The 19,689-nt window shown below is 32.0% G+C and overlaps 3 protein-coding genes across 4 annotated transcripts; all 3 read left to right on the forward strand.

Moving 5' to 3' along the window:
• Positions 1-459: 459 nt before the first annotated feature.
• On the forward strand, positions 460-4,805 carry LOC130966965 (histone deacetylase 14, chloroplastic). 2 transcript variants are annotated; one of them, XM_057891785.1, is made up of 9 exons: positions 460-696; positions 840-1,021; positions 1,135-1,209; positions 1,547-1,648; positions 1,992-2,063; positions 2,216-2,272; positions 2,733-2,984; positions 3,410-3,591; positions 4,083-4,805. In XM_057891785.1, exons 1-9 carry the CDS (start codon positions 660-662, stop codon positions 4,381-4,383), a joined length of 1,260 nt encoding a protein of 419 aa, XP_057747768.1. In that variant the 5' UTR covers positions 460-659; the 3' UTR covers positions 4,384-4,805. The 2 variants fall into 2 exon arrangements, with proteins under 2 accessions (XP_057747768.1, XP_057747770.1); XM_057891787.1 differs by having other exon boundaries at positions 506-696; positions 808-1,021; positions 4,083-4,804.
• Positions 4,806-9,329: 4,524 nt separating this feature from the next.
• LOC130970387 (NAC domain-containing protein 104-like) lies at positions 9,330-10,661 on the forward strand. Its single transcript, XM_057896460.1, has 3 exons — positions 9,330-9,579; positions 9,704-9,987; positions 10,115-10,661. The coding sequence occupies exons 1-3, from the start codon at positions 9,432-9,434 to the stop codon at positions 10,301-10,303; spliced, it is 621 nt and encodes a 206-aa protein (XP_057752443.1). The 5' UTR covers positions 9,330-9,431; the 3' UTR covers positions 10,304-10,661.
• A 2,496-nt stretch (positions 10,662-13,157) lies between these two features.
• On the forward strand, positions 13,158-15,949 carry LOC130966828 (cation/H(+) antiporter 15-like). Its single transcript, XM_057891651.1, has 3 exons — positions 13,158-13,364; positions 13,490-14,485; positions 14,552-15,949. Exons 1-3 carry the CDS (start codon positions 13,158-13,160, stop codon positions 15,902-15,904), a joined length of 2,556 nt encoding a protein of 851 aa, XP_057747634.1. The 3' UTR covers positions 15,905-15,949.
• Positions 15,950-19,689: the final 3,740 nt, after the last annotated feature.

The raw sequence follows: 19,689 nt of genomic DNA on the forward strand, positions 1-19,689 counted from the left end.
AATTCAAAGCAAAATTTGAACTCGACCCAAAAATATTACCAAATAAAAAAAATAGAAATTTAAAACCAACAAAATATGTGTCGGGACCGAATTTCGAATAAGATGGATCTTGAACACTTTTAATTGCGTCAATAATTTAGTATATTTATTGCCAAATATCAATAAAAAAATAATCCAATAATATACTTCAAATAACTAACCCATCCTTAAAACAAAATTATTCCAATTACAAACTCACCACTTGATCCGTTAAGTCTATTGGCCAAAAAATAGTTTAAAAACACCCCTTCATTGAACATATTTGATTAGCAATGTAATTAACTAATTATCCTTACATGAAAAGCGCTGCTTCTGATAACCTTCTGCGGTTCTAAATGCATGAACCGAGCTAACCACTAGTATCTTTTCCTCCACGCGTCGCACAGTAGGACAAACACCTAATATCCATATGTGTGGATGTCTTAACCAAACCACACCGTAGAATTTTCCGAGTATATTTCCTTTGTATTCCACAGTGTACTCAGACAGACTAGAGGGAAAAAGAAAAAAAAAAGGAAAATGAGTGGCCATCTTTTGTGATAGATAATTGTGACGAATAACTTACAAACGAGACTGCAGCAACAGAGTGTCATCTACTACTTTCAGTAGTAACCATAACCATGTCCATAAGCATCCACAATCTTCCTCGCTCTTCTGGTACTCCTATCCTTCTTCTTTTTCATCCAATTGTTTAATTAATGTTCCACTTCCATCAACTTGCTAATTCAATCAATATTCTCATTTATGTATCTAATTCTGGTTTTCAAGCTGAAAACTAGTAATATATGCCTCTGATTTAGGTATTCTGAGAATCAGAGTTTCTGGAAATAGATTATTCCGCAAGAATGGAAATAAGTGTTCGGGAGCGGGATCTATATCGTGTTCGGCTGGCGCTAGGAATGATGATTTTCTTCCTTCCATTAATCAATTAAGCGATGCACGCCTCATTTATTCTGTTGCTTCATCCATGGGCCATAACCAGGTCCATTCTCCTTTTACTTTGAGTTACCACTTGCCACTTGCCACTTGCCACACTATCTTTGACTCTCCACATGTAATTGAAAATTCCGATTATTATACCAATTCTAATAACAGGAGTCTCATCCAGAATCACATTTTAGAGTTCCTGCAATTGTCGATGCCCTACAAGAAATGCACCTCACTTCAAAGGTACTCTACTCAAGACTATGTATATTTACTATTTATTCTGATAACGAATCTCACTTCGAAATTTGGTCAAAAGGATAAGGTTTTTGCCTAACTGAGAATTTGCAATGTTTTCCATTTGATTGAAGGACAAATCAACTTCTGATCCCCAGGCCATTGCATTTTTTTGTGGCTATACATTTGTGAACATCAGTCATCAATATAGAGATGGTTTAAGGATAATATTGACTTGAATGGATGATATCATAGGACCGTATTATGATTAGCCATACTTGTGTAGTCTAATCAAATTATAAAGAATTTTAATTTCCACATTTATTTTATGTTATGATTGATTCAGTTTCGTGGCTCTGAGGTAATTGAACTTCAAACTTTTGAGCCAGCTTCAGTAGATGACATTGCAAGTGTGCATGCAAGAGCTTATGTTTCTGGCCTTGAGAAGGTAACCCCTTGTGTTGAAAGTTTTCCAGTGCTTCGATTATTCCATTGATGGATATTTACGTCTAATAGATGTCTCACTTGTGTCTTCTGACTACTCCATTCTCTCCTATTCTTGGTTATTACTTCAAAATTTCACCATGACTATACATGATATACATCTATACCTTGGCCCTGATTCTCTGAACATTAAGCATTTCATACAGCAACAGTCTTTTCCCATTAGTCAGGGCATAGATTTTTTCTGTGATCCATAAGCAGTTCATATTTTGTTTTTAATCCAAATTTTCATGGCACAGAAAATTTCAGTTCTGAAGGTTGGCATTATTTTAAATTTACTTTCACAGGCTATGGATCAAGCATCCGAGAAGGGTCTAATTTTCATTGATAGTTCTGGACCAACCTATGCTACTGCTACTGTAAGATCTTCCTTTCATTCATTCGTACTTAATGGTGCTTGCTGAAAATCATTCTATGCTCGGTACTTGACATTTATACGGAAGAAAATCACGATGGTTGTCCTTTTAGTTAATTAATTTTTTGCTTTCTTATGATGATAATAATGATGCAGACCTACCGGGAGTCAATTGTTGCTGCTGGTGCTGGATTAGCCTTAGTTGACTCAGTGGTGATCTCTCAACCTGGCATGTCAATCTCTTGGTGATAATCTGTTTATGTTTTTTGGGGAGGGGTAAGTGGGTGGATATGGATACATGCATATCTGTTTCTTCTTTTGATGTACATAATGGAAATGACTTCATTCTTTGTTGGAAATTTCGGTTATGCTTTAGTAGAGCCAGATATTGACTGACAATTGCATGCATGTACCTTTATGATTTCCTTCAGTTTTTGCATGGGTGGGGAGTCACAAATATAACGAGTTTGGGAACTTAGTTCTTGGTGTTCCTGATTGTTTCTTTTTTCCTTCCAGTGTTCAGTACATTCTGAGTTGTAGGAGATATAAAATACACTCTTGGCTTCTACCTAATATAGTTGATCTTCATAGAAAATGTTTCAAGAATTGTAGGGAGCTAGCTATTGTATGTATTATGATGGATGTAAATTTCTATTATTCACTTTATATTCAGGTTGCAGCTTCAAAGATAAGTAGAGATCCACCTACTGGTTTTGCTTTGATAAGACCACCGGGACACCATGCTGTTCCACAAGGACCAATGGGCTTCTGTGTTTTTGGAAATGTGGCCATTGCAGCTCGTTATGCTCAGCGTGTTCATGGACTAAAGCGTGTCTTCATAATTGACTTTGATGTTCACCATGGAAATGGAACAAATGATGCTTTCTATGATGATCCAGATATATTTTTCCTTTCAATTCATCAAGTAAGCTCAGTCTGGTCTATGGCTCTGATTATTCTTTTATTTTTCTCTCCATTAATTCTACAATGCCATTGGTTATCTGTGGACTCTCTTAGTCTCTTCTCTTGCTACAATGTTAGTTTATTGTGAGTCCCACGTTAGTGGGAATCATATTTGGTTTGAATTTGTTAAGATTCTTGAAATTTTGTGCAATATATCAAATTAACAATCCTAGTTATTGCAGTTGTATTTCTCTATATATAAGCTAAGATTAAATTTCTGTATTTCTGCAACTCCCCACTTCTTTTGTTACTCAAATCTCCGTTAGATTTCATAGATTTTCTCAAACCAAGATTTCATGGCAATTTCAATAGCTTTTGTCCCTTAGAATTTCAATATGTACTTAATTAAAATCTTATTGCTATAGTTCATAACATTCTGTGGCTCAGGATGGAAGCTACCCAGGTACTGGTAAATTTGACGAAGTTGGCAGCGGAGCTGGTGAAGGAACCACTCTAAATTTGCCTCTTCCTGGAGGATCAGGTGATACTACTGTGAGAACAGTGTTTGATGAAGTCATTGTACCTTGTGCTCAAAGATTTAAGCCAGATATAATCCTTGTTTCTGCTGGGTGAGTCTTTTCTTACCAATCATTCTACCAAATTAAATTAGAGATTGAGACAGGACAAACACTTAACGAAATTCTCTAATAAGTTGCAATTTGCAATCTAGCATGGCTAGTGAACTATTCAGTTTTTGGCTGCTTTCTAAATCTCAATGGGATGGAAAAAGCAAGGTTGTGAAAGTCGGACCAAGTCATTTAACAGACAAAACTAGATGTTCAAAGGTCTAAAAATTTAATCAAGATCCTCAAAGTTAAATTGGATATAATAAAATAATATATTTTTATATTATATTATATATATAGATAATGATTTCATTAAATTAATTTTTTTACCAATTTTTTCAATAAAAACCCAAACTAATTTATCGGTTTGATGATTTTTAGTTAATCCAGTTGAATTGACCAATTTGATGAACCATGGAAGAAAGGTTCCTTCACCAAACTTGTTGCAAATCTTGCTTTCACACTTAAAATTTTACGTGATTTTCATTTGTCAGATATGACGGGCACGTATTGGATCCACTAGCCAACCTTCAATACACAACTGGAACATATTACACGCTTGCTTCCAACATTAAACAACTATCAAAAGAGTTATGTGGAGGCAGGTGCGTGTTCTTCTTAGAAGGAGGATACAACCTAAAGTCTCTTTCATACTCAGTGGCAGACACATTCCGTGCTCTTCTCGGTGACCCAAGCTTGGCATCTGAGTTTGATGACCCCAATATTTTATATGAAGAGCCATCAACAAAGGTTAAGCAAGCTATTCAGAGGATTAAATCCATTCATTCTCTGTGACCGTGAATGAATGATGTTGAAAATTTGAAACCTGACATGACATCTTGTTTGTATTTAATTCTTCATTTTCTGTGGGTTCCATACATAAAAACTTTATATCTAAACAACATTATACTTATCACATTACGTGGAGCTAAGCCACTGTATCAGATTATTGCCCCTTTTGGTGAAACAACGGCATTGCTTTATGAGCTGCTATGCATCCCTTTTAATATAACAGTTCTAACTAGGTATCCTTTTAAAGTATTCCTCTACTCAGCTATTTCAACAAAAATCATATTTACTGCTACTAAGAAAGACTTACTATTTTGATATTTTCGCACTGTAGTAAGTTCCCAGACTCCCAGTCTTTGCTATGAGCTGGCGCTCCTTTCTGACGCCAAACGATAAAATATTCCATCGGTGCTTAATTCTACCAAATAATACGCATTCTCATGTTAGTTTGTTAAGACAAGAATGAATTGAAGGAAACAAAAGCTTGCATGAAATGTGTTGTCTGCCTGCCTCGTCATGAAATTAGGAATCATTATCCCCTTAAAAAATATATATATATATATATATATATATATATATATATATATATATATATATATTTTGTGTTGTCCACTATATTCTTCAATTAGACAAATCAAAGACTAATACATTGCTGGTTGGAGTTCTATTTAAAGATTTATTAATGTCTAATGGGTTGCTACATGCATAAGACGAGATTTTAACTCTTGACATTTACTTAAGTAGACTAGTGAACTAACCACTAGATTAATCCAAGTTGGTTTCTTATAAATAAAGTTAGAATTGGATGTTCTATAACTTTGTGATATGAATTTACAGTCCTACTTATCACATGTTGTAACTTTTCTTAGTTGGTTAACACATGTTACCCTGTAATCCGAAGCTATGACCTAAGCTTGATCTATACCTTACATATGCATGGGTCTGGCAAAACCTAACGCTTTAATAAAGTTTGGGTTTCTAAAATGAGTTATGTTATATGATTGTCGATATGATATGTGTATGCATCTGTTAGATGCGTTGGAGACACACGTACACACAGAAGGAAAAAAGGGGAGATCAAGAGGGGAATAAACTAAACTAAACGGAAAAGAAAAACAAGAGATTATGAGTGGTACAGATGATATCATTTCGATATATTTACACAATCTACGGTAAAAAATCACCTTAACTAAACTAATAGCATTACGATAAAATACATTAAAAACAATTGACCAATATGGAAAACTACAATATCGTAACCAATGAGAAAATCTAATGATTAATAGCGATGAATTTTTAATCTCAAGATTTTTAACTAAATAATAATCAAACACACTGTAGACGTAGTCAGATTCCCAAATGACAGGGTTATGGAATGATTAAAAGGGAAGCCCTCTAAGTAACCCCATTTAATTTGGTGGGGTTGGTGATAACAAACTCAGAAAAGAATGTGAGCTTGAAATCTTTCTTTGGAATAAAGTTTGGTTACATTGTGCTATTTCAAATTTTCAATACATCAAAGGCCCAAATTATTAGTAGTAATTTTTATTACGACTATAGAAAATTAATTTCTAATTAATTAATATTAGATATTTTTATTTATTTTGAAATTATTTTTTAATTTAAGATTTATGATTTAAAAATTAAAATTTAAGATAAAAAATAATTTTAAAATAATTAATTAATATTAATTGATTTTAGTATTTTTTATTTTTCATAATATTCTCCAACTCAATATTTTTTATAAATTTAAACTTTATTTGAGAATTTATTATTGATTAATAAATTACTGTATTTTTTTATTATTTGTATTTTTTAAGTTTTATCTTTTTTTTGGGCTAATCTCTTGGAAAATTTCGATAACTGTGATTGAAAGACAAAGAATAGAAGACAAAAATTAAATTAAATCTACTGTATTTAATGTAAAGTGTACAAGAATTCTGTTTTACTATCTTTATTAGTTTAAGATATAAATAAAATTAAAATAAATAAAATTACAAAAACATCTTTACTAACACAGTACTGAGTTCGATAGTCTTTCAATTTTAATTTTAGTTCCTCGAAACAAAGCTACTTTAAAAAACTTTCATCTTTCTTTTACTTTTTAAAACGTGACCCATTTTAAAACTACATTATATATTATTTATACAAATTATCAAATTAAAATGGTCTGGTCGGTGTGAACAATTTTCTTATAGTCGTAGAAATATCAAATATGGTTTCTCCTTTAAAAAGTAATAGAGCTCTTTCATGTTAGAAAACGACACGGTGGAAGAAGATTATTAATGATAGCTACATATGCATTTTCACATTGATGAAGAGGTATTTTGAAAAGAAATATGAATATTATTTGAATATAATTTTCAAACACTTTTAAGCTAAGTTCACATACATTTTATTCATTTGTTATTAGAAAAAGTATAGTTTTGTAAAAAAGGTATTTAACAAATAAATATTTAGATATTTAAAAAAATGAAGTATGGAAAATTAATTAATTTTTAATCCTAACTTTTTGGAGAGTTTAAAATTTATGGTAGTCAAGATTTAGAATTTAGAATTTTGGATAAAAAAATAATTTAAAAAAAATTGGACTAATATTGTATTAATTAAAAGGAAGTTGGTTTTCTTAGTTGAACTCATTTTTAAAAAGATATGTTTAAATAATATAAATATGGAGAAACAAAGTTACTGTTTGGCCATGATTCATGTTTGTCCTTTGGTGGACTTTGAAATTAAAGGGACCATGGCTAGGAGGGAGATAAGGTTTTCAAAGGTGCCATAATGATAAAAAGCACACATAAGCTATAACACTTGTCCATGGATTAACTTGTGTTGCATAAAGGGGTGACCTACCAACAACTACATGAAGAAGAAGCACATACATAAACCTCTTTTATCCCTTAGTGAAGCGTAATCATTGCTTATGAAACAGGTATACTAAGTCATGACATAAAGTCATGCCCACTATAATTGGTTAATTGTTTTACGTAATGCAAAGCCATATAGTCCTCGGATGCTATCTTGTGTTTTCTCTATTTGGCCGATTCGGACTAGGAATAACGTTAATTCCAAAATATCATCACTTCTATAAATAGACGAATTAAGATAATAGGCATGAAGTTGGTGGAAGAATAGGACTCATAATTTAATTGGTGTGCATAGCTAGCTGGCACATTCTTATATACCAGTAGTGCTTCTTTAATCTTCAAGTAATTATTAAGAAGCTGAAAATAAGAGGGGATATTATTATACCTTCTTAATTTAAAAAATATTTAAGAGACAATAAAAATTAGTCTCAAATAATTCATTTTTTTATTTTATATTTTTTAATTATTATTAAAATAAATAAATTATTTTAAATATAATAAATATATAATTATAAATATTATATATATAAAAATTATAAATATTAAATTAAATAAGATAATTTTGTGTTGACATTTCCTAACATTACAACCCTAGAAGAGAGATTCCACGTTGAGCCCTGGCCTATTTAATTTGTTGATATGAGAAAGCACATATATACCTTTATTTCTTTAATTTGATTTTGGAAATAATAAATAAATTTTAATGTTAATTTGTTTGGAAAAAAAAAAGTCAGGCTAATTTAGGGGCACTATCAACATTCAACACCCTCGTAGGTTGTACACCTTGCCGATAAGGTGCGGTTAAAATGATTAATGGATGGAAACATATGGCGAAGATAAACAGGAACACTTGTAAATCATTTTATTCCAAAAGGTGAAAGATCAAACCTTTTGTCATGCTTGAGGCCCATCATTAAGATTCATCCAGAAACCTGCACATTTTTTTAAAAGATTTTTTTTTTTGGGACCAAGTCACAGCAGGCAGATTATAACAAATCAAACAATGGTCAATTCATGTTGGTGATACATCCAAATAGTAAAGTGAACAATAAAAAGAATGCTCAAACAATAATTAAGATCTTGTATATACAGCAAGGAACAATATCCTCTTTTGCGGGGTGTAGATAATAATTTTCGGAGAATGTTAGTTATATGTCCGTATATTTTTTATTCTTAGTATTAAAAATAATTAATAAAAAAGTAAGATAAAATTAAAAAATTGTCTTATATATATATATATATATATATATATATCATAAAAAATACACAAAATTATAAACAAAAAATAATATAAATATAATTTTCCATCGTGTTAACTGTTAAATTTAAGAATTATGCTTTTCACTGCATGGCGTAATTGTTTTTTACCCCTAAATGTAATAACGAAATAGATATATTTCACATTACTATTAATGTTAAGTTCGGAATTCATACATATTGAATATATGTAAACAAAATGTGAGATGAAAAGTTGTGATAGAGTCATAGAGATCTCATTAATTCGTCATCAGGCCTTTAATTTATATATAATTAATTTCCATAATATAATAAGTATTATTTTCCTAAATTTAATTACTAATTTAATATGTTTCAAAAAGTTGTTTTATCAGTTTAATCTATAAAATAATATATTGGTGGAAATTACATATGCAACAAACATAAACGGCGTTCCCCGCGTGAATCTCCAAGATGAGATGATCAATTTGGATGTGATGCATTAATTCATGCCAGGCAGAATAAATAAGAATTAAGAACTTAAAAAGGTATGAAAGCAAGACATGAGTATAACCTTATCCTAATAAATTAAACGTTATCCAAGGCATGAAGGTAGTTATAGCTAGGTTACTTAAACAGTAGTGAAGCAACGCACAATAATTTGACCTTAGCTTAAATGATCAATTACATTACATATATAGCAGCTAACTTGTATTGTTAGCTTCAATGGCCGTCTATCTAGCTACCAAGCTTTGTTGTTTGGCCCTACTTAATTCCTTATGATGGAATTCCACGTACAGCCGTCTTTCTTCAAACAGCTCAACGCTTTTTTTGAATCCTAATCAATCCAACCATAAATCTCTCTCTCTCTCTCTCAGTCTCTCTCTGTGTATATATATATATATAGCATGACAAACTTGACCCAAATTAATAAAGTGCCAAAGTCCAAAAAGGAAAGAAGAAATTAATTCAATGACGAACCTTCCTCCTGGGTTTTGCTTCTCTCCAACAGATGAAGAACTCATCCTTCACTTTCTTTATTCCAGAATTTCTCTACCATTCCATCCCAGCATCATACCGGACCTTGATCCCTCTCAACTTCATCCATGTCAATTAAATGGTACATACATACATAATAATCTATGCATGCATGCATCCAATTCCACATACATATATAACATGGAGTTTGAAATTTAATTAAATATATTTTTTATATGTACTTATATATATATACACAAACACAGGTAAGGCGTTTTCAAGTGGGAATCAACACTATTTCTTCACCAATAAAGTGAAGGAAAACAGAAGCACAGAAAATGGGTATTGGAAGGAAATAGGTTTGAGCGAACCTATAATCTCAGCTGATGCAAACAAGAAATTGGGAATCAAGAAGTATTTTGTCTTCAATCTTAATGAAGGCACAGAAACCAATTGGGTCATGCAGGAATACCATATTTCCTCATCTATGTTCCACAACCCTATTTCATGTTATACAAATGGAACTGCTCATCGAAGATTATTAAAACCTGTAAGCTGTGGTTTTAATTTCCCTACCATATAGCCCTAGATATTATTTCAATAATAACCTCTCTATTAATTTGTTTGTTATTGTGTAATTGTGCAATTTATTAATGATTATATTTATAATATTACAGGATCAAAATCAGAACAATAAATGGGTTTTGTGCAGAGTGTATGAGAAGAACAAGTCACAATCACAACAAGGTGCAACTGCAAACTCCTACTATAGCGACGAGGATGATTGTGGATCAGAACTTTCATATCTAGATGAGGTTTATCTGTCACTTGATGATGATCTTGAAGTCATAAGCCCCCCTAATTAATTAGAGTGATGCAATTTAATAATAGTGTATATTATTATAAGATAATGTTACATGATCTAGCGTGCTAGAATTCCTGATAATGTTACACATGTATCTTGAGTATAGCAGATCTATTAGGGACATAACACTACTATATTAGTTACATATACACATGCAGGACCCCAAAGTAATTAATTAGGTTCAAAGTTTTATTGTCCTTATACATACACCATATACATATATATATATATAGAGAGAGAGAATAATATATATATTTTTGCTTCCAGTAGATTATATATATATTGATGCAGCTCATGTATGTATGTAGACAGTGGTTGTGTCTTTTCCTAGTGAAGTTAAAGTTTGTTCACCACTTTAATTCGTCTCTACTTTTTGATATAAAATAGAATGCTTTCTTGTCAGTGAGTTGCACCGAAATTAAATTCCTTGAAATTATGGTGATAATCTAGCTACATCTATGCATATATTTAAAAAAGCTCCAATGGAATCCGTTGCTTTGAGCCAACGGAGAGAAGATCTGACAGAGAGTGGGTCTCACCACTACCACTCCCTATTGTTCTTCTATCTTCCAATTTTCAAGGAGAAAAAAAAAATGTCATATCACGGGTACGGTGAATGTTCCATTGTTCCGTATACATGAATTATTTCTGATTATTCAAGAACAAGGTTATGTTCATTATGTTTAATAATTTACCTTGTTTCATATAATTGGAATTCTGAGCTATATATTTTCAAATTAATCTAATAATTAATTAATTATAGATACAATAGCCAGCCGATTTAATTATTTATTAGGGCACTAGCAGGTGATCTTCATTCTTCAACATTCCTGACCTACCATTAGATTTTCCTTGCATGTCATGATGTAAAATGTTAATCCATTGAAATATATAGAATACATATATAAGAATTTTGATGGATATACAAAGAGAAAGTGGAATTTCATTTATGAAGCTTTATTAATGGAGAATGAGCGAGGGCTATGATTAATGTTCCATCACCTAGACATTATACAGGTGTCTTGAATCCTTGGCTTAACTTATTAGATTCAGCATATATAGGCTATATCAGGGAGTGCCGGTGTGCCATTGGAACCTTTTTCTTTTATAAATCTGCAACCACCTGTCTATTTCCGATGATCAAATTAATTAATGGGAATATATGAAGGCACATGTCAACGCATAATTATGCATATCTATCTATATATGAACTATAGGGTTGACTATCTCATCTTAGGTTTAGGTTAGGGCTAATACTTCATATTATAGTAGTGGTGCAGATTTAGATTTTGAATTAATCCTCACACTTTATCACTTCACATATACAGTTCTTAATGCTTCTAATGAAAACATGAACTTAATTAATTAGCATTCTAAAATAAAAACATCACACATATTACAAAGTAATTCATAAAGCTAATCCTCAAAGACTCAAAGTCGGAGTTTCAGAGTTTTAATCTCCATTTCCTGACACGTACTGATGAAGTCCCCCTACAAAAATATAGGAGACAGAATCAGCTATCTTAATACAACACGTTATCTGCATCTTTTTCATTTTCTGCCACTACATTTTATAGATAGCTTTAGTACCACACTACCATTTTTTACAAGGACAAAACTTGAAAAATAATAAAAATGAAAACGTGCGGCTGAAACTCGTTGACTAAATTTTTAATATTAGTATTGTTATTTGGCTGCGTTACTATAAAGTTTTATTATTACCATGATATCATCCTCTTTACATATGAAAAATATTCAACTCAATTTAGATAAATAATTTAGTTAAGTTTTTTAAAAAAAAATAACTTAATAAATATATTTATATTAAAAATAATTTATAAATAAATTATTTTGTATTTAAATTTTTAATTCTAAAAGTATTTATTTTAAATGTGATAAAATATTTTTATTATAAAAAATTATTTTTTTAAATTTCTCTATAAATTCTTAAATAACTTTTTAAAAAACTGTAATTTAATTTTAAAAATTACACCAAACATTAATATTACTATTTTTCATAAGTCAAAAATTAAAAAAATTATTTTTAAAATTATCAAAAGAACTCTCATATTAAAATATTTCTCTGTATTAAATAGCTATATATAAATTTAGTTTTGCTAGCCAATAATTATAGTACATGGTGGAAAGTTCATATTATATATATACGAAATTTAAATTTTAAGTTTTCTGATTAGAAGTTTTAATGACCAATGTACAACAAAAGCTTATAAAATTATGATCTTTCATAAAAAAAAAAAACAAAATTCTGTATAAAAAAAAACAAAATTCTAAATTCATTGCAAATTTGCCTACTCCATTTTAAAAAATAAAACATAAAACATAACCGACAATGAGAGAGTAGGTGATTCGGACCACATGTGGGAAAGAGATGCACTTCATGTGTGAGCCCCTCACTAGGGTTCGTAGCATTTAATCATTAATCATTGTTCCTAAAATAAAGAGCCCCCTGTGCACAACATAGGCCATTAAATTGACTAGTACGCCCCACTTAGAGTGGACAACCACACAACAAAACAAAAACAAAAACGTCACTTCTTTAGCTCTTCAATTCCCCGTCATCATATTTCTAACATTAGCTTTTTTTTCCTTTGCTTTTCATCTATCTATCTATATCTTCTCCGTTATTCACTTTGAATTCTCATACATTATTCTCTTCCGGATTCAATTTTCGCTCATATATTGATGATGTTACAAGCATGCATGCTAAACACATACATAATATATAAGCATGGTAATGCATAGATATATATTTATATTGACACATGAATGATGAAAAAGGCCTCCACACACATGAATTAAAGAGAGGAGGATTATTAATATTTTATTAAAGGTCAATGGAAGATCCATTAAAGAAAAGGGAAGACATAGTGTGCTATGCACCACAGATGATAACAACAAACGGGATATGGCAAGGAGATAACCCATTGAATTATGCGTTGCCTCTCTTCATATTGCAAGTTATGTTAGTTGTCATTGCCACCCGCATCTTTGTCTTCATCCTCAAGCCCATTCGCCAGCCTCGCGTTATTGCTGAAATCTTGGTTAGTTTATTATTAATTTCCCTACCACCACAACAATGTGGTTAATAATTAAAAATATCTAAGAATGAAATTAAAAGTTAAAGTAATTTGTGCTAACTGTGTAATATGTTATATTACATGTAAAGGGAGGTGTAATATTGGGTCCTTCGGTGCTTGGACAAAGCAAAACATTTGCAGAGGCAGTTTTTCCTCTGAGAAGTGTTATGGTGATTGAAACAATGGCAAACCTTGGTCTGCTGTACTTCCTGTTCTTGGTTGGAGTGGGAATGGATGTTTCATCGCTGAAGCGCATTGGCAGAAAAGCAGTTTTCATAGCAGCTGGAGGGATGGTGTTGCCCTTTGTCATTGGAGCAATCTTCTCCTTTGTTATCACCAGTGGTGACAGGCCGGTTAACAAAGGTGCTTACATCTTGTTGCTCGGCGTTGTTCTCTCTGTAACTGCATTCCCTGTTCTTGCTAGAATCCTTGCTGAGCTCAAACTCATCAACACTGAGATGGGAAGGGTTGCACTCTCCTCTGCACTCATTAATGATGCCTTTTCTTGGATACTTTTGGCCGTGGCCATCACTATGGCACAGAGTGAAAGGCTTGTGTTGTCTTCCTTCATGATTCTGATCTCTAGTGTGGCCTTTGTGCTCTTTTATGTCTTCGCAGTGCGGCCCATCATCGGCTGGATTATAAGGAAGACGCCGGAAGGTGAATCGTTCAGCGATTTCTATGTTTGTCTAATACTAGCCGGTGTCATGGTTTCAGGTTTCATAACTGATGCTATGGGGACACATTCTGTTTTTGGAGCATTTGTTTTTGGATTGACAATCCCAACTGGACCACTTAGTTTAACTCTTGTGGAGAAAATTGAGGACTTCGTCTCAGGGCTTTTGCTTCCCTTATTCTTTGCAATTAGTGGGTTGAAGACTAATTTGGGTCTCATCAAAGGTGTATTCCCGTGGTTAACTATAGTCACCCTTGTTTTGCTATCTTGCATTGGCAAAATTGCTGGAACCATATTTGTTGCAGTTTCTTATCAAATGACACTTGATGAAGGAGCAGCTCTAGGCTTACTCATGAACTCAAAAGGCCTTGTTGAGATGATTGTGCTTAATGTTGGCAGGGACCAAAAGGTACTTATTTATTGGCCAATTTTGTTTATTTCATAATGGTTGATGAACCATCACAATTGGTTGCAGGTTTTGGATGAGAGATCATTTGCAATAATGGTCACCATAACTGTGCTAATGACTGGAATAATTGTACCTGGATTATCAGCTATCTACAACCCAACAAAGAGGGTCATATCATACAAAAGAAGAACAATTCAGATGTCAAGAAAAGATGAAGAGCTGAAGGTCCTAGTTTGTATCCATACACCTCGGAACGTGCCATCCATAATAAACCTTCTTGATGCCTCAAATCCAACAAAGAAGTCACCAATATGCATCTATGTGCTCCATTTGGTAGAACTCACGGGCCGTACATCTGCATTGCTCATTGTCCACAACTCTAGAAAATCGGATCAGCCTGCACTTAACGCAACTCAAGCTCAATCTGATCACATAATCAATGCCTTTGCCAACTACGAGCAACAGGCTTCTTGTGTCACTGTGCAGCCCTTGACAGCAATGTCCCCTTACTCCACAATGCATGAAGACGTATGCAATTTGGCCGAGGACAAGCGCGTCGCCTTAATAATCCTCCCATTCCACAAACTACATACAATTGATGGTGGAATGGAACCAATAAACGCGCCATTTCGCACTGTAAACCGCAATGTGCTTGCAAATGCGCCTTGCTCGGTTGGAATTTTAGTAGACAGAGGCTTGAATTGGTCGAACCGCTTGGTTGATGATGTTGTAGTGTCTCATTACGTGGCAGTGTTGTTCTTTGGAGGTCCAGATGACAGAGAAGGATTGAGCTATGGATGGAGGATGTCGGAACATGAAGGTGTATGTCTTACTCTAATGCGCTTCGTTCCTGGAACAGAAGTTGGAAGCACAACGGACACAAAGCAGCCTCCTAGCCACAACCACAATACAAACAATATTCAAGAGGAACCTAGGATACTAACGGTAGATACTGAGAAGGACACAGAAAAACAATTGGATGAGAGGCTTATACAATTGTTCAGGATGAACCGTGTGAACAATGAATCCATTGTGTACATTGAGAAAGTGGTGAACAATGGCGAAGAGACCGTGGCCGCTATAAGATCAATGGAGGACATCCATGATCTTATCATAGTTGGGAGAGGACAAGGAATGATATCGCCACTCACAGCAGGACTCACTGACTGGAGTGAGTGCCCCGAGTTAGGAGCTATTGGGGATTTGTTAGCATCACCAGATTTTGCAACATCTGCATCAGTCTTGGTAGTTCAACAATATGTTGGCCAAGGTTCAGAGGTAGATAATTCGTTGGTAACAACAGATAATGTAGTTAACACAAATGAAGAATATATTAATCAGAGAACACATCATTCAGTAGCACCACCAACTGGACATACCGTTCATATGTTCAATGACACAGAACGACAACTGAGATGATAACTAGTATTATCCATATCTGTATTATGCTTACTGGTCTAGTTTTTTTTTCCCCCTTTAATTTTAATTTGTACATACAGAAAAGCACAATTTTGTATATTTTTCATACAAGCAAAATTTTACACCTTTCAACATGAGAGAGAATTTGACAGGGTCTGTTTCATTTATATTTTCATTTTTTATTTTTTATTTTCAAAAATTTCTGAAAAAAAAAACAGTAAAAATAATAAATCATATTTTCTGTTTTTACTTTTTTTCTCCCTCTAAGATAATATATATAATATTAGGTAAAATATTATTTTGATCTTCAACGTTTGAGGCGAATTCTAATTTGGTCTCTAACATTTCAAATGTCTTACTTCAATCCCAAAAACTTTTAAATGTCCTATTTCAATATCAAAAAAAGTTTTAATTGAGTGTCCCACCATTAAATTTGACACAAACAACTTGTATATTGAAAAGTCAATATCATTTAATTTCAGTATATAAGTGAAATCGATTTACCAACCATCACTAATATAAAAGTTTTTTTCTTTAATTTTGAAGCGTTGACGATTAATTTTTAGGATTTTGAATTTTGTTAAAAAAGGAAATTAAAGAAAATAAGTGTTATAAAAAGATTTTGGTTATATTTTTTTAACACATGAAAAAAGATATAACACGATTTAAACATATATAAATTTTTTTGGAACAAAAATAAACCGTTTCAAATGTTAGAGGTCAAATCAAAGATTTGACCCGAACATTGAGGACGAAAATAATATTTTATCATATAATATTTTTCCTAAAAATTAGCAACTATAATGTCAAATTTTCTGCTCCTTAATACCATTTCTATAGATTCAATATTCTTACTCAAGTTTGATAACCAGTGACAAGTTTTAACTAGAAATCAAATTAAACTATTGCAAATATATATATATATATATATATATATATATATATATATATATATATATATATATATATATATGAGAGAATTTTGAAACACACTAACCATCTTGAAGTTCCCTGATATATGCTTCGGCCTTTCCAATATTGCTGTTATCTTACATGAACATGAGCATAGAATCAGTTTCTTCCATTTGATTCAAGTGGGAGATTAAATTGTTGGGCTTACTCTGGTACCTGACTTTCACGGAACTGATGGAAGTACATTTGAGTTATATGATAAACAAATTAATACCAATAACTGGTATTGACAATTACTTAGGTGTTATCATTCATCCTCAAATATATTTCGAAACAAACTGTACAAAATAATCCCCAAAATGTACCTGCTCAATAACTTCTGAATATTCCTTGAAGCCAAGCGCGTTCTGCAACGGCCATGTGGGAGCCCCGTTTGTGCTCGGAAGGTGGGAATCGTACAGGGGAAACGCACTAGGGCTTTGGAGTCCTTTCAGGAGGCTGCTGCGCTCCGGCTGTCGGCGGTTTCCACCACGACCTTGGTGGTAAAGGTGTGGGTTGCCGTACATTGGCGGGAAATTAACGACGAAATCATAAGAAAAGCCCAAAAGAATGGAAGGAAAAACAAAGGGAGATTTTTTTATATTTAAATTAAATAAATATAATATTTACGAACCATAAATAGTAGAATATTTATGGATATGCAGAATATGTTATATTTGGGTACAATTAGGGGTGAAAATAGGCCAGGCGACCTGCCAAGGTTTTAGGCCCAAACTCAGGCTATTAAAAAAGGTCAGGCCTAGACTTTTGAAATAGTCTGTTGAGCCTGTCAGGCTGGCCTGAGCCTGCAAATATATATAGAGAATTTTATTATACTAGTAAAAATACTATTAGAAAGATTTGAATTTGGGTCTTCTATCTTATAATAATACCTTTATCCACTCAACAATTTGTCTCTTTAATTATATATGTGTATTTTGTATCAATATTATTCATAAATTTATTATTTTATATTTATAATTTTAAAAATTAAATTATATCTTAAATTTAATTATTATTAAAAAAAACAGGCCTATTGACAGGCTTCAGGTCAGGCAAGATTTAACAACAGACCAGGCTCAATACTCATTAAAAAGCCTATACCAGGCTACAGGCCAGGCTAAGGCCAATATACTCTATTACAGGCCTAACCTGTTAAGAGTAAAGCCTGGCCTGACCTGTTTCCACCCCTAGGTACAATGTTAAAAATTGAGTTAATACTCAAAATTGTCCCTGAAAGATACTCCGATTTTCATTTTGGTCATCGAAAGATAAAGTTAATTAAAATCGTCCTCGAAAGATACAGGACTTGGTCATGTTAGTCCTTGCGTCAGTTGGCTGATGACGTGTCATGTTAAGTGCCACGTAGCACATGATGACGTGGTGGGTGATGCCACGTGTCACGACATGATTGGTTGACGTGTCAGGTCAGTGACACGTAAAAATGTTTTTTATCAAAATAGTCTTTAAAAGTTTAGACGTAAATAATTTTCATCCCTAAAATTTTAAAAAATAATCAAAATTAGTCCTTATATAATTTTTTTTTATTTTTTTCTTGATAATATTAAATTTGAAATATTTTTGATACTACTAATTTTAATAGAAATATAATTGACAAACAAAAAATTAGTAATGGTATCTTTTCTTTTTAAATATTTTGTCAATAAAATTATCTCTCTCCTTTAAGTCTTCTCAAAATCTCTCTTATTCTTTTGTATTCTAAAACCTTTTTCTTACATTATCACATTTTGCTAAAATATATATACTTAAAATTAAAATACATATATTTATTAACCTAAACAAAATTATATGCTCAAAATCAAAATTTATATATTAAAAAAAATTATATAATCTATCTCAAATATATGAAATACACAAAATATTTACAAAGCATAAATAGTAAAATATTTATGGATATGCTGAATATATTATATTTGGGTACAATGTCAAAAATTACATTAAAAGTACGTCTTAAATAATGAGTATTCGAACTCAAAAAAAAAAATTTAAACAACATCCCAGTTGTACTTGGGATAAAAACAAAAACAAGAAAGGGCATTGAGTATTCAGGATTTTTTTAAATAAAATAAATATTTTATTTATCAAAATATATAATTTACAGTATTTTTATTAAAATGCAACGTATCTTTACAGTATAAATGAAATAAAATTACATATATCTTGTTTACACGGTAAATAAGATAAGACAAGAAATGGAAGATGTGTATATTTTGTTTATAGAGTAAACGAGATATGTGAATATTTATGACGTTTACAATGTAATAACACATAACGACAAATTTTCAACAATTATAAAAGGATGTGTAATCCTTTATATTCTTCACAAATATTTCACTTCTTCTTGTCTATCTTTTTCTTCCGAAAAATCAGCCAAAATGTCTAGTAGTAGTGGATTGGTGCGGCGAAAATTGGCAGATTAAGAATTATTAAGAAAAATAGCGTTGCAAGTACAGCTCTTAACCAACAAAAATCCACTTGTCAATTTAGAAAAGAGTTGTCACAAAATTAGAATTAAAATACTGGGAGTATGAATTCCAGGTCGTCTCCCAACGAGTTGCAGAAAGATGTGCCATTTTATTAATCAGAAGTTTTCCAAAATGGTTTTGAGTTTGATAAACAGGAAATTAATTTAGAGAAATTATGTAATTTAAATAAAAATCTTGACCGGGAGAAAATTAATTGGAAGTTCTATCTTTGTTGGAATTTTCTCAAGATTAATTAATAATTAGTAGTTGTTTCTACTTAGTTAACCCTCAACGAGTGAAGGAAAGTCAAGTTAAAAGTCAACTTCTATTCACAAGTCCTAATCCTCT

The sequence above is a fragment of the Arachis stenosperma genome, chromosome 3 (assembly GCF_014773155.1).
Source record: "Arachis stenosperma cultivar V10309 chromosome 3, arast.V10309.gnm1.PFL2, whole genome shotgun sequence".
NCBI lineage: Eukaryota > Viridiplantae > Streptophyta > Magnoliopsida > Fabales > Fabaceae > Arachis > Arachis stenosperma.